General features: G+C 34.8%; 1 protein-coding gene across 2 annotated transcripts in view; it reads right to left on the bottom strand.

Moving 5' to 3' along the window:
- Positions 1–14239, bottom strand: part of NCAM2 (neural cell adhesion molecule 2) — a 322753-nt gene that overhangs the window by 63113 nt on the left and 245401 nt on the right. For both annotated transcript variants that reach the window (XM_074813831.1, XM_074813842.1), the window contains exon 12: positions 13595–13768. In XM_074813831.1, coding sequence (XP_074669932.1) covers positions 13595–13768 — 174 coding nt within the window. The remainder of the gene's footprint in view (positions 1–13594; positions 13769–14239) is intronic.

The following is a 14239-nucleotide window of genomic DNA, read 5'->3' as shown; positions in this document are numbered from 1 at the left end:
CCGTTTGATTTGAGGCTGACTCCACACTTCTGCATCACCACAGTCACTGGCAAATGGGGCTTGCCAATCTGAGGGCAGAACTGTGCCCAGGTGCACAGCTTTAGCTGGAGCTGGTTTCTGCTTGACTTACTTCGCAGAGTGAGCTCAGATCTTTTTTTCAAAAGGCTGAGTAGGCAAGTTGCTTTCAGTGTGATACAATGAACAGCCATTTGAAGCTAGGTAAGCTCCTGGTGATTGCTTTTAATAGAGCAGGGTATACCTCAGATCTATACTAAAAACTTATCCTTAACTAATAACTGGTCCAAATATCTTCTATCACAAAAAAACCTTACAGAAAATACCTTTGAGATCTAAGAAAATAATGACAGCAGTTTACTCTTAACAACGGCACCTTCTTCCTATTGTCAGCCAAGCACTGCAGAGCTACAATCTTTTTGTTTCTTTGAGATTTTGCAACAGATTTAAGATGTTTCATGTTAATTCACTAGTTTTCTTAGATATCATGCAATTCACTAGTTTTCTTATGTTGTTACAAAACTGTACCATGTTAGAGATACAAATAAGAGATGGCCTTTCTTAACCAGATGGACCCAAAATACCTAAGAAAATTAATTACGCTTTACTCATTACTACAAATATATCAGTACTCTTACAAAGCTCCAAGACAGATGTCAAGAATTCAGGAATTATTAATGTTAAGCTAAAGAAATATCTGCAGAGCACAAAGGAATGAAAATTTCTAATACTGTACTCAGTTAAGTAGAGAGTCAAATTAATCTATGTTAGCGAGTCTTGCATCTCAGTTGAGACTGCTATTTAAAATTTCAACACTTTTCAATTTTATAATAATTCTGCATACTAATAGTAATAAACAGAACATACATAAAATCTATATGTCTCTTATCAGTTTTACCTATGCACAGAGAATTATGTACTGTAACATACCACTGATCTCACTATTAAAAATCATATGCATTGTATTATCTTGCTATACTTGCTTACTATACTTGCTCAATTTTATGTTCCAAATAAGCCACTTAGTCTGAATGCCAACAAAAGTGGTCTCCTATGTGCTTCTCTTGAATGGTATATTATTACTGACCAGATGTTTTAAACTGGAAGCTCTCATTAATACTAACTGTCCCAGGACCGAGGTATGTTGCTGCAGTCTTGGAGCTACCTAGGAAGCAGGTTATGACACAGGAGTCCTCTTTCATTCCTCTAACCCATATAATTTTCAACTCTGGAGCATGTTTGCTCCACTCTACTTTCTCTGTTACCAAATGCAGAAGCTGGCAAAAACCTAACCACCACCATCTGAGGAAAGAATAAACCAGCTCTGGTGACTGCTATCATCAAAGAGGCTATCCTCACAGTGACAAGCAAAGGGACTAAAATGTGATCTCAAATGTGTCTTTTATGACTCTCACTACTGTGAAAAAGCAAACACCTCAAGGCTGACATGAATGATGACTTCAACAACTGTTCTTTTGCTTCTGACATGCAAAGATAATTTTCATTCATAACTTTTTCTTCCTCATTCCCATCATACTCTTGCATACTATATTTCTTGCCAACAGAGAGAGAAAAAATGTGATAAAAAGGAGATTCATTTAATGATATCATGAAATGTGATACAGATAGGGCTATGCTATCTCTCTGCAGCTCATTGTTGTATGCGGCAGAAGGAAAATGCCATTCATAAGTACTCTGTCATTCAATGACCTTGAAAATACTTAAATACTACTCTATCCTCCCAGAACATCCTTCTGTTTTGTATTACAAAATGCAGCAGAAATCTATATATGCATAAATATTCCACAAAAATATTTTACCTTTTTGTAAGCAGATTGGCAATGTAAAATAAATGCAGATGAATACAATACAGGTTTAAAAGGCAAAATTTTCAGATGCACCATATATCTCATTTATCAGTTTTTCATAAATTGTATTGCATCACTCTACTTAACAAGATTTACCTTTACACGCCGGATCAGCAAGACCTTTATATCAGATCAGCATGTTTGCTGCAAATTTACTTGAGAGTGTGCCATCATAAAAAGCCTGAGAAGGTCTAAATAAGAAGTAGCCAGGAGTTATCACAACAGAGGAACACCAGGTGGAATATATTCGGAATAACTGATTCTTCATTCAATTGCTTATTAAAATATTTACTACATACTTCTTGCAATCAAAATATTTTGCATTTGTTCTTACAGATTTTAAAGTCTGTGCCTTTAAAAAACCCCACTTGAACATAAATCATGTTTTACAATGAGCTTTGACTGTTTGACTAAATAAAATTGCAAACACAGAGTTACAAGCTATTGAAGAGTAACCTCAGATATTGGCAGTGGTTATATCCGCATAACACTCACTTGCTTTTACTTATGAACTCATGCTGTGAAGTAAATTGTCTGGGTTTTCTTCACTTCTCATGACATTTTATTCACCTTTGAATGTGAAAAGTACATTTCATTCTCCTGATGTTTTAGGTCTGTATAAAAAACCTGTAATATTTAAACCTAGCTTTCCCTTTATACTTCTCACTTTCCAGTCTCTAATCCATCCATGTAATTTAGTTTAAGACATTTATTTACAGTCCAACCTTTCCATCCACATGAGACTTTTACAGCAAAGATTAAGCTGGATGAAGGCCAAGAGTAGTATAGAGACAGAATTAGAGGGCTGAATAACTTCCTTACATGCAGGTATACACACAAATTAATTTGGATAAAAAGTGGTCTTTTTCCTACCATTTAATAGTAATCTGTATTGGATGTAAATTGCATCCATTCTTTCACTTTTTTAAAAAATTGTATGACATGTTGCAAATTGTATCATGCCTTCCCCCACCCCACCCCCCAATCTAGATTTATTACAATTAAGGACTTTTTGTGTTATTTGTATTGCATCTTACATCACTATAGACTAGTAACATACATATATATGCAAGTTCCTCATTCTTGTAATTTCAAAGTTGTTTTAAATTCAGTTTAAGCTCAATATCCAGTTTAAACAAATCCCATGAGTTAGGCTTAGCATTAGTATCACAAGTATATTAACTGATATCAGGAATGATCTACGAATTTTTTTTACAATATTATTAATTATTGCCTATTGACAACAGACAATTTCTTAAATTAAACCACTAATTTAAGTCAATTTGACAGTGTGACAATCAATGTGACATTTTAAGATTCTCCATATGGTACAAGTTGCGTATGATGTGACAACACGTATTTTGGGTTTGGTTTTACAGGTTTTAATCCATGTTTTCACTGGTCTTAAACTGCCTGCCTAACAGTCTGCTAAATGGAGAACCAGATTCTGAAGCTGAATTCACAGCCCAGAAATGTTTTCTGAATTACTTACAGCATCATTTAATGTGTACAAAAATCTCTGAGACTTCAGGTACTTCTAAATTTCTGGAGTACATACATGATATTCCAGAAATGCAGAAACACTCCTCAGGAATAGGAAGTGTCATTTTAGAACTGAATGTGATCAGAATTCATGTCATAGGGAGCCAAATCTGATAGATATGTCAAGGAATTCAATGTCTCAAATACTTACTAAAAACGTATTTTCCCACTGGAACAGGCTAATGAATGCATTTTTCCTTCTGCTTTAGCAGTTTGCATTAGACATTAAAGAACTCTGCCTTGAAGATTTTCAACTATTAAAATAATTTAGAATGCTGACTTAGCCTACCAAAATATTTGCACTTTATTTCCGTTTGATCTACAAATTTTACAGATATATTCTACTTAATCATTATAAACTCATTAAGAAAATTATTGAATTATATGGGGTTCATATCTCCCAGGAATCCATTTGAAAGTCTGCCCAGTTTAATGGTGAAGTATTGTCACACTGGGAAAGTGTTTTAGTAATGGGGCACATACTTTCATGCTTCAGTACAAAAGGAGCAGGAAGTACAAAACCTACAATGTAAGATGTAGTACATGAGAATTCTAATTGGTCTATTAGGTTTCCTCCCCATGACAATAACAAGGTACAGTAATTGCTATGTTTTACCATAAGAAAGAATATCTTTTTGCATAACGGTGTTTCTGAAATCAGTGGAAAACCATGCACTATAAATTTCTAAAGTCTTCTGAAAGAATGTCTATTCATGTGATGTCTATCAAAATGTCTCGCTTAAGAGACAGAAAATGAAGTTCAGTAGTTTTACCCAAAAACCTGAACTGTGCAGACACAAAAAAAAAATCACCGTTTCATTGCTTGGAACTATACATATTACAAAAAGTAAAAGAGAAAATGGAATGACCTTATTTTAAATTTACTGGATATTTTTTGACCAGAAGGATTTTAATAAGATTTGCCTACACACATGCATGCTTTCTCACTGGTATAGCCAATTCAAAAGTAAAAAGAGTAACACAGCGATAGAAAACTTCAAGTTTTAATTACAACACTGGCATGTACATAACTTCCTCTAACTTTAAGGACACATGTAGTAAAAAGAACGTCAGTACCAGGCATAACATGCAGCACAGAAGTTTAAAAACTTATCCTGGCTAACAGAAAATCCTTTCTCTACTTTAATGTGCCTAAAAACCCAGTTAAATGCATATGAAAAAATAGTACAGACAGAACCTGTTTAAGAAACCCCTCATTTCACAAAGAAACTGCTAAATACAGAATTTCCCTTCATAGATAGATTCAAAACTCAGGACAAAGCCCTAACAAAACTTTGAAGCTGGTCCTGCTGTGACCTGGGGGGATTGGAGCCAATGGTCACAAGTTCCCTTTCTTTCTAAATTATTCTGATTTCATGAAGTACATAAAATTTAATGCAATTAGATGAAAAAACTGAACTGAACCTGTTGAGATTTGAATGTGAAATTACAAAGAATTACTTATTTCAGATTTGATCTCCAACTTATGAAGAACCAGAGAGAGAACAAAAATTTATGTCGAAAGCAAATACTGGCAGTAGTGCTTGAAGTTTGAGAACTCTTTAATAGCTAAAACTAAAATACTAAATTTCTTGGTCTTCAATTTGCATAAGATTCAGATGCTGTACAAACTTTCTTAGTATTTTTTTCTTAAGAAAAATGCCTTTGCTTCTTTCTGTATGTTATTTTTCAGATATGTAACATAATATCACTTGTAGTCCACCTGTCAATGGATTTCCTTTTCTTGTACAAAGAATAACGATTTCAGTATTTCTTAGGTTGTAATATTTATCACCATTTCATTTTGCATTATAATGGAAAGTTGTAATAACACTTATATTTAAAGAAATATTTAACTGCTTTTTGTACATAGCATGATTATGCTACCACAAGAGTTTGAATATTATTGTCTCCTTCAATAAAACATTCAATAAAAAAGTATAAGCATATGTTGATAAAGCATTTCTGGTGTGTTTTGATATTACTGCATGAAATATATTTACAAGTAATACATTAATTATTGAATTATATTTGGCGCATTATTTCATAAAGCTTCTGCTTTCTGCCATCCAAAGAAGAATCTCAAATGTCAAAAGAAAAACCTTTCATGACCATTAAAATTCAAAACACATAAATATTAAAAAATGCAGCTTTTATAACATGTTCATCTTCTGTATTTTTTCTTCTATCCTCTGATTTTGGAAATGTAGGTATAACTTTAGCTTATGTAATTTTTCCATTGTAGAAAATATTCTATGTTAATGTCCTACAAATGCTAAATTCTAAGTCCATAATTAAGTCCAATAATTTGGTTAAAAGACTTGAGACTCAATAAAATATCAGCTGAAAAAGAAGACCTAGAGACACTACTAAAACCCAGACATTTTGTTTTGTTTGTTTGGGGTTATTTTCAGAAAAATATACAACACAAGGCATTTTCGTTTTTTAAGATCCAAAGTTAAGAAGAGTGTAAGGTTGTCCTGCCTGACAAACCCGATCTCCTTCTATGACAAGATGACCCGACTATTGGATAAGGGAAAAGCTGTGGATATTTTCTACCTGGATTTTCAAAAAGCATTCAACACAGTTCCCCATAGGATTCTCATAGAAAAACTGGCTGCCCATGGCCTCGATGAGCAAACGGTCTGCTGGGTCAAGCACTGGCTGGATGGACGGTCCCAGAGAGTGATGGTCAATGGAGCTAAATCCAGCTGGCGGCCGGTCACAAGTGGTGTTCCTCAGGGCTCGGTGTTGGGACCATTTCTGTTCAACATGTTTATTGATGATCTTGATAAGGACATAGAGTGTATCATCAGTAAGTTGGCAGATGACACCAAGTTAAGCAGGAATGTCGATCTGCGTGAAGATAGGGAGGCACTACAGAGGGACTTGGATAGTTGGATTGGTGGGCCAACGTTAACGGGATGAGCTTCAACAAGGCCAAGTGCCAGGTCCTGCACTTGGGCCACAACAACCCCATGCATCGCTACAGGCTTGGGGAGGTGTGGCTGGAGAGCTGTGTGGAAGAGAAGGATCTGGGGGTTCTAATTGACAAGCAACTGAACATGAGTCAGCAGTGTGCCCAGGTGGCCAAGAAAGCCAACGGCATCCTGGCTTGTATTAGAAATAGTGTGACCAGCAGAAGTAGGGAGGTGATAGTCCCCCTGTACTCTGCACTGGTGAGGCCACACCTTGAGTATTGTGTCCAGTTTTGGGCACCTCAATACAGAAGAGATATTGAGGTGCTGGAGTGAGTGCAGAGGAGGGCAACGAAGCTGGTGAAGGGCCTGGAGAACAAATCCTGTGAGGAGCAATTGAAAGAGCTGGGACTGTTTAGTCTGAGGAAGAGAAGGCTGAGGGGAGACCTCATCACTCTCTACAACTACCTGAAAGGATATTGTGGAGAGGTTGGTGCTGGTCTCTTCTCACAGGTAATTAGTGACAGAACAAGAGGGAATGGCTTAAACTGCAACAGGGGAGGTTTAGACTGGACATTAGGAAAAAATTTTTCACAGAAAGAGTGGTCAGACAGTGGAATAGGCTGCCCAGGGAGGTGGTGGAGTCACCATCCCTGGATGTGTTTAAGGGTCGTTTAGATGAGATGTTGGGGAATATGGTGTAGGGGAGAACTTTGTAGAGTAGGGCTGATGGTTGGACTTGATGATCCCAAGGGTCTTTTCCAACCTGAATGATTCTGTGATTCTGTTGTCATGCTGAATAGCTACCTGAGCTTAGTGCATTAAAAACGATGTCAGAATAGGCATTCTTTGAGTAAATTATTTTTAGGGTATCGGTACAGATTAACAGCCTCAGATTCATCAGTCTCTAACATGGCTACGCTTAATGTTATATTAATATACCAGTAGGAAAATGCTTTAAGGAAAAAAAATACCTTATGTAAAAAATACAAACTCATTCAAAATAGGTTCCATATATTCTTCTACCATTTTCTTAAGAAATTTACACTTTTAAAGAAAAATATGAATGACTGAAAAGTTCTTTTTTCCTTTTAAACTACAATTGTTTCTTCCTTTAGTATTTTTAGGTTTTTAATAACAAACTGTTTTGCAAGGTGTAATTGTAATGATGCTACACCTTTACCATCTGTAAGCCCTGTGCACTTCTCCAAAGTAATTTGATGCTACAATTTGTTGCCAATATAAGAAATTCTAATTTAGCTATGCATTACTACTTTAGCAGCTTCCTTAAAAACTCAGAAAACCAAGAACCTTTTTTAAATGTTGCTAAACTGAGAAATGAGTAGACTTTACCTGTTCTTTCAGAAGTATTCCTTGTTTATTGAGGTTTTATATTAAATAGTAATAATGAATTTAAAAAAATTAAAAACTCCAAGAATTTGAAATTCTACCAAACCTTTCCTAAAAAATAATAAAAAACAATATTTGAAAAAAGATTTTTTAAAAAATTTGATCTTAAATCAGAATTTCCAAACACAAGAAGAACCACAAGTATTAAATACACTACATGTATGAGACAAATATCATATCACAAGGCTCTTGATCTAATGAAAGGACAGAAAGAGAACATTGTGAATACCTCTTAATAGAAAAGTGCATTTTTTCCCTTTCATGACAGAAACAGAGTGGGGAGTAATAATACTTACTGCAGTTCAAAGGAAGCAAGATAGAGAATAGGAAGAGAGAGAGAGAGAGAGAGAGAGGCTGTTGGCTACATAAATCCCCAAATGTATATCTCTCTTCTCTAAAATGACAGTGCCAACCATCCACATATCCCATAGGTGAATTTCCACAGTAATCTTAATATGTGACGGGGTTTTACTTGATTCTTCATGTTCTTTCACCAGCAAACTGAGTGGCATAGAAATGCAGAGACTGGTTTTCCTTGGTATTTCATTCCTACATAAGTAGTTAATGCTTTGAAAAGAAAGATTCATTGACATGTTTCTTTGTCTATCTATCTATCTGTAAATGTGAAGAAGGAAGGAAAAATTGCTAGAGTTTTAGTGGCCATACCAATCTTATGCTGAGTTAGACTGACTGTGGAATAAAGTTTTTTGTATTCCTGTTGAAGACATCCAAGAATTTTCAGAGAGCATATTTTTTTCAAGTTTCAAGCACACCTCCACAGCGGTTTAGGTTTGTGTATAAGTGAAGTCCCTTTCATTATATATGCATTATTTGCTGTCTGTGAACCAGAATTACTGGTGTTTATAATGCTATTAAGACAAAACAAGACCTTGATGGCTTCTCTATTAGTTATACCAGTGGTGTTTTCTGAGGGTCTGAAGGGACCTGAAGAATTGAATCTCACAGTCTCTGAGTCCATTCTGTTTCTTCCTTGGAAAACTCAATACTGCTTGAAAGGAAAAAATAATGTAGGCTTTTTTCTTATGAAGTCATTGCTGATTACTCAGAAACTGATCAGTGAATGCCATTTTTTAAAAATACAATTGCACAAAAGATTGTGGTAAGACAATTTTTCCCAGCACAGGTATCTCACCCCTTATCACTGGTTTCTTTGTGTCTACAGAGGAAAGCATGGCAAATGCTCTTCACCAGTTGTTATCCCCTTCTTGATAGTGGGTGGGCCATGTTCCATACCCGGGGATTTATCAGCTGTCTGGCTGAAAGAATGCAAACTCTCCTTGAAGAATGAACCTTGCGGCTATTATCCACAATTCTGTTACTTCAGAATTAGTGGGTTGCTTCGTACTACTGACAGGGTCATAACTATCTGGGACCTGAGGGCACTATTAGCCCTGACTGTCCCTCTCCACCCACCTCCCCTAGGGACTCCAGCCCACATGGAGCCCCACCGCACTGTGACTGTAAAGTGAAGCTATAGAGAGGTTTGCAGCTAGTCTGCAACAAAATAATTTCCATGTTTAGAAAAGCACCTAACAAGTGCAGAAAAAAATGGTTACCATTTGCCAGCTGATCTCTTGGTGAACTATGATAGTGTTGATTATGACTTTTAAACCCCTAAATAGTCTGAAGTTGGTGTATGAGAATAATTGCTTCACTTTCTGTGCTCTCCTTCAATAGCTGCAATCAGCACAGACTTTCAAATGGAATCTTCTTCATTATAAAAGACAAAGGGGAGGGAATAGGGAAACAGATATTCTTGGCTACAGCTCCAAGACTCTGGGATTTTCTCCTTAATTTGATCTGAAAACAGCTCAAATTAGTACAGTTTGAGAGAAAAGCCATTTTTTGAGGGATTCTTTGAGAAACCAGCAGCATTCTTCCTAGATGAAGAGAACTGCAGGCTGTTTGAATAGACTGGCACAGAATCCTGTTCATACTGCTTAATTTTCTGATTAAACTTATTTGTATTTACTGGATGATTGATTATAAGAATGCCTAACAACTTTGGTAAGCATCTATTATATTTTTTATATAAATAAAACCAGACAATTATAATCCTACTTGTAAAAGGTTTTATACATAGTTATTGGGTCATAATCATAAGAAAATTAATGACTTGTTAACATTAGTAGCAATTCCTTTCAAGAACTTTTTGAAACTTCTATTAATCATTTATTAATGCTTCATTTATAAACTAACTTCAGTAGGCATATTTCCATTATGTGTTTTATTTAAAAATAGTTTTCATCCATTTTGTGAGTTTATGGCTGTTCTCTGTCACTGTATGAAGACAACAATACTATTGCTTCTGGTCACAGCAGAGAGGGACCAGAAGACCCGATTTAGCTTTGACAGTCTCTGTATTGGAAGGCTAACAGTCTTCCAGGCACAACTTTCTCCTGCATGTAGGTTTTTCTGCCTCTTTCCCTTAAAAGATGGTCTTGGAATTTACACATTACTTACATTGTGGCAAGAAAGGGCTGCAGTGCTGTTTTATCACTCCTGAATTAAATCAACCTGATAAAAAGACATCCTGTAAAATTTCAGCATGGTTTATCACTGGCTGCTGGGAAAAAATCATGACTCATGCATTATGTATGCATCATTACTTTAGATGTGCAAGCAGTTAACCGTCCCTGTGTAAACAGCATTTATGCTGAATCTTAGCCATAAACCTGTCCCTCAAATGTGAACAGATGAAAAAAGCAATTTTGTTTCCATTAAGGCATATTGACCAAGTATGGAAATTACGATGACCCAACTACAAATTGTAATACAGAATACTGACTGTGTGTAGTCTAAACATCCTCCTCCCTCAGCTGAGATGATGTTGAGGCATGGTAGGAAAGTGGTCCTTAGTTACACAAGCACAATGAGAAACTGCCTCAAAAACATGTAAATTTTACCATTCAAAAGACTTAAAAGTATCTTAAATGTCTCAAAAATTATAAAAAAAAAAAAAAGAAAGAAAATCCTTCACACTAAGAAAAGCTTCTTTAAAAATTTTTTCAGGAACTGAAAATAGAGATTTAGAATAGGTTATCTCAATGTTATCCTACCATGACACTGTAAGTAGGCTAAAATATATATGGAGAGAAGTTTAAACAGATGTTTTAGAAAACTTGCTGAAACCCTCTGAATGCTCAGGAAACAAGCAAAGGCTGAATTTTTAGAAAGATTCCAGTTACATTTAGAAGTATTTTCATTTAAAAAAAAGGACACTAATACTGTATTTTGGCATCTCTATCTACAAAGACTTTTTCTGCTCTGGGCTCTTCAGTCTGTGTTTTGGTAACACATTTTGTTTTTCTGGTTTGGCCCTATAGTACCTCACAAATAGAACAAATTTTTAACTCATTATAGAGTATCTGCAAGAACTTATGGTAAATGCAACCAGGTCCCTTTTGATTTCTCTATCAAATTACATAGTATAGTACCAACAAGATTTACAAAAACAAGATGCCTCCTGCTTAGCAAATATTTGAAATTCTGAAGTAGTAGATTTCTAAAGTAGTTCAGAGATAAATTCACAGAAATGTAGGATATACAATCTCAATCTTTCTATGAAGGGGTATACAAATAGAGATTTCAGAAAATAGCATGAATTAATTATGGCTTTAGCATTAACTTTTAATTTGTCCACTGTCCTCTCAGTAAGGTTTACCTTCCCAATATTATCTGTTTTCTAAGTATATCTATTTGTAGACCAAGATGACTTTTCAGGTTGTTTTCATATTTAGTAGTTTTTGTCATCACTTGGAGTACTCTTTGATGATACATGCAATTAAGAGGTACCTTTAAGATGTCCAAAACCAGTGTGACCTATTTTGTTTTTTCAACAAAACCTCTCAGTGTTACAGTTGGGGGACAATGAAATGAAGAGGAAAACACATGCTTGAAAGAAGGTAAACCCCCTGAAAACTTCCAAGTGAGAAAGGAGAATAAACTGAAAAAAGTAAGTCAAATTGCACAAAAGGAAGATGTGGGGAAATAACATGACAGCATGTAGGAACTAATACAGCTTTTTACTTAAAGAAGCTGTATATTCAGTTTTAGTAGGGATGGAAGCAGAGATCCTAAATACTCACTATCTACTTCACAGTGGTATTGTCTTCATAAGGACTGCAGGTATTTGTCCCTCTACTGTATACTCTGCTTTTAGAATAAATTACCATACAATTCAAACAGATATTGTACTACAACAATTCCAAGAAGATCAATTCATGTTATACAGAAATCTCCAAAATAAGTTGTATACAACAACTTAAAAACATGTAATGCTGAAAGAATGTTTCAAAATCAAAGTGTGAACTTTCAAAGAAGATAGCTCCAGTAAACTCTAATAGCAAGGATCTGTCAAGTTATCCATCTTTCCTAATGTAATCAATTAATATTTTCACAAACGTCACATTAACAGAAATAATAGGAAAGAAAGTTTTATGGAGAGAAAGGTAAATACACTGTTCTACAAAGTTAACACTGAGGACTTTTTTTTGTTCTGGCTTTACATTTAAATTAAGCATTTCTGTGATTGCACTCTGTAGTCACTGGGTTTGTTCTCATTTGAATACATTGCACCCTACTACTTAGACTGATCACTTCAGGTTTTAGTATTTGGTATATTGTAGTTCTCATCTGAGAAATTTATTGCCAATTCACTGAAGGAAGTAGCTATGAAAAACAGTCTCAAACTTGGTCTGAAACAGAACATCAAAAGGAGAGAAGAGGTACACTAATGTCCATTAATATGTATGCCCTGCATCTTGGGGAAACTTACTGTCTTCTTCAGATCTTCTAGTACTGAAAGAATACAAGCTATACTGGACTAAAAGGAATGCTACTATGATTTACAGCATTACATTTTACATACGCACAATATCACAGTATTACATATTGCATACACATAGCTACTGTGTCTGGTTAAGAAAAACAAAAGATAAGAAGTCATTATATTTTTTTGGAATATATCTTAATTACATGTTTATTATATGTTGAAATATTTCTGTAGTTTGGGATGTGAGAGGGAAAGACATAACACACATTAGTTCATTCGCTACATTTTTTCTCTCATCACTGTGCTGATAGCTGCAAAAACATTCATCTCTTGCTGTATAAATCAGAAGACTCTTGGGACTGCTTTAACTTGCACTACCTATTAAAAATACCAAAGGGTAAATATGGATACAAGGGATTACTGATCTGTTGAATGTATTTTGTTAACATTAGTCTGTATAAACACCCCACCTCGGCATGTGCTTAAAGAACTCGTCTGTTTGGGGAGGCTTATACTCTTTTCTGCCTTTAGAGAAGTGAAAAGAAGGCATTTAATGTTTGTTGAACAATATTTATAGATATGCTTTGAAAACAGATATCATGAATATTAACAAGTATGAAGAAAGTTTACTAAGTAGCTCAAAATCAGTAATTACTGCCCAGGATTAAATATCATAAAATAGCTTACTTAAAAATTTTAAGTTAACTGCATACATAATGCACATTCTCAAACTAAGTCCTCTGTGATTTCTACTCTCTTTGAAATTTATAGCTTCAAAAATATTCATCATATCTACTTGATGCAAAAATGCAAAACAATTGGAAATTTGTTCACCAAACTTTTTTAAGGCTAAAAAGTAATGGTTGACTTTTACAAGATTACAGTAAGATTTCTAATTGGTGTAAAGAGGTTTGCATTAACTGAAGATACAGCTACTGGAGTAAGCCTAATGGAGGAAGAAAGAATCGGTTAACATATAGTTGCATTCTTTTCCCTTGATATTCTTTTCAGTTACAATACTTGCATTAATTTTTTTGTATACTTACTTTGAACTCCATGGGAGCGAACTATTTTCCAGGTTTCTGAGGCTACCTCTTTTACATCTACTTGGTAATGATGAATGGGCACACCTCCATGTGAATCCGGCTTATTGAACGAAACTTTGGCAGTGGTTTGTGACAACTCTAAAACTCGTACTCCATAGGGATTTGATGGCACATCTAAAAAAGTACAAACATCAATTTAATAATCAGCAGCAACTAGACAGACTTAAACAGTTGATAATCTAGCCCAAAATGTCTCCTTAGCATCTTGAAGGGAGAAAAAATAAATATTGAATATGATGTAATAATGTTTGCATTAGATAAATAGTTTAAGCTTTCTATTATAGAGCTGTAAGAAAAGCACATTTATTTTCCTGTATGCTGAAGTTATTCAAAATAATTTTCCATTTCTGCCTTTCTTTTATTTTTTAACAGCTAATTTTGTCATAGGCAAATGTAAGAGATTAGTTTATTTTCTGTATAATTCTGTAAAAGAGAATAACAAACTTTAAATCAAATTTAACAAGAGGAACAGTTATGCCTAAATAGATCATTCAGCATCTGAATTCTTCTAAATGAGATTATGACAAAAAACTGTAGAAATAATTTGGCCGCTTTTAGAAAACTCTGAAATACAGCTGAAAACAT

The sequence above is a fragment of the Strix aluco genome, chromosome 2 (genome assembly GCF_031877795.1).
Source record: "Strix aluco isolate bStrAlu1 chromosome 2, bStrAlu1.hap1, whole genome shotgun sequence".
In the NCBI taxonomy this organism is placed as follows: Eukaryota; Metazoa; Chordata; class Aves; order Strigiformes; family Strigidae; genus Strix; species Strix aluco.
Note: the sequence above shows the minus strand (reverse complement) of the source record. Positions and strands in the feature narration are given on the sequence as shown.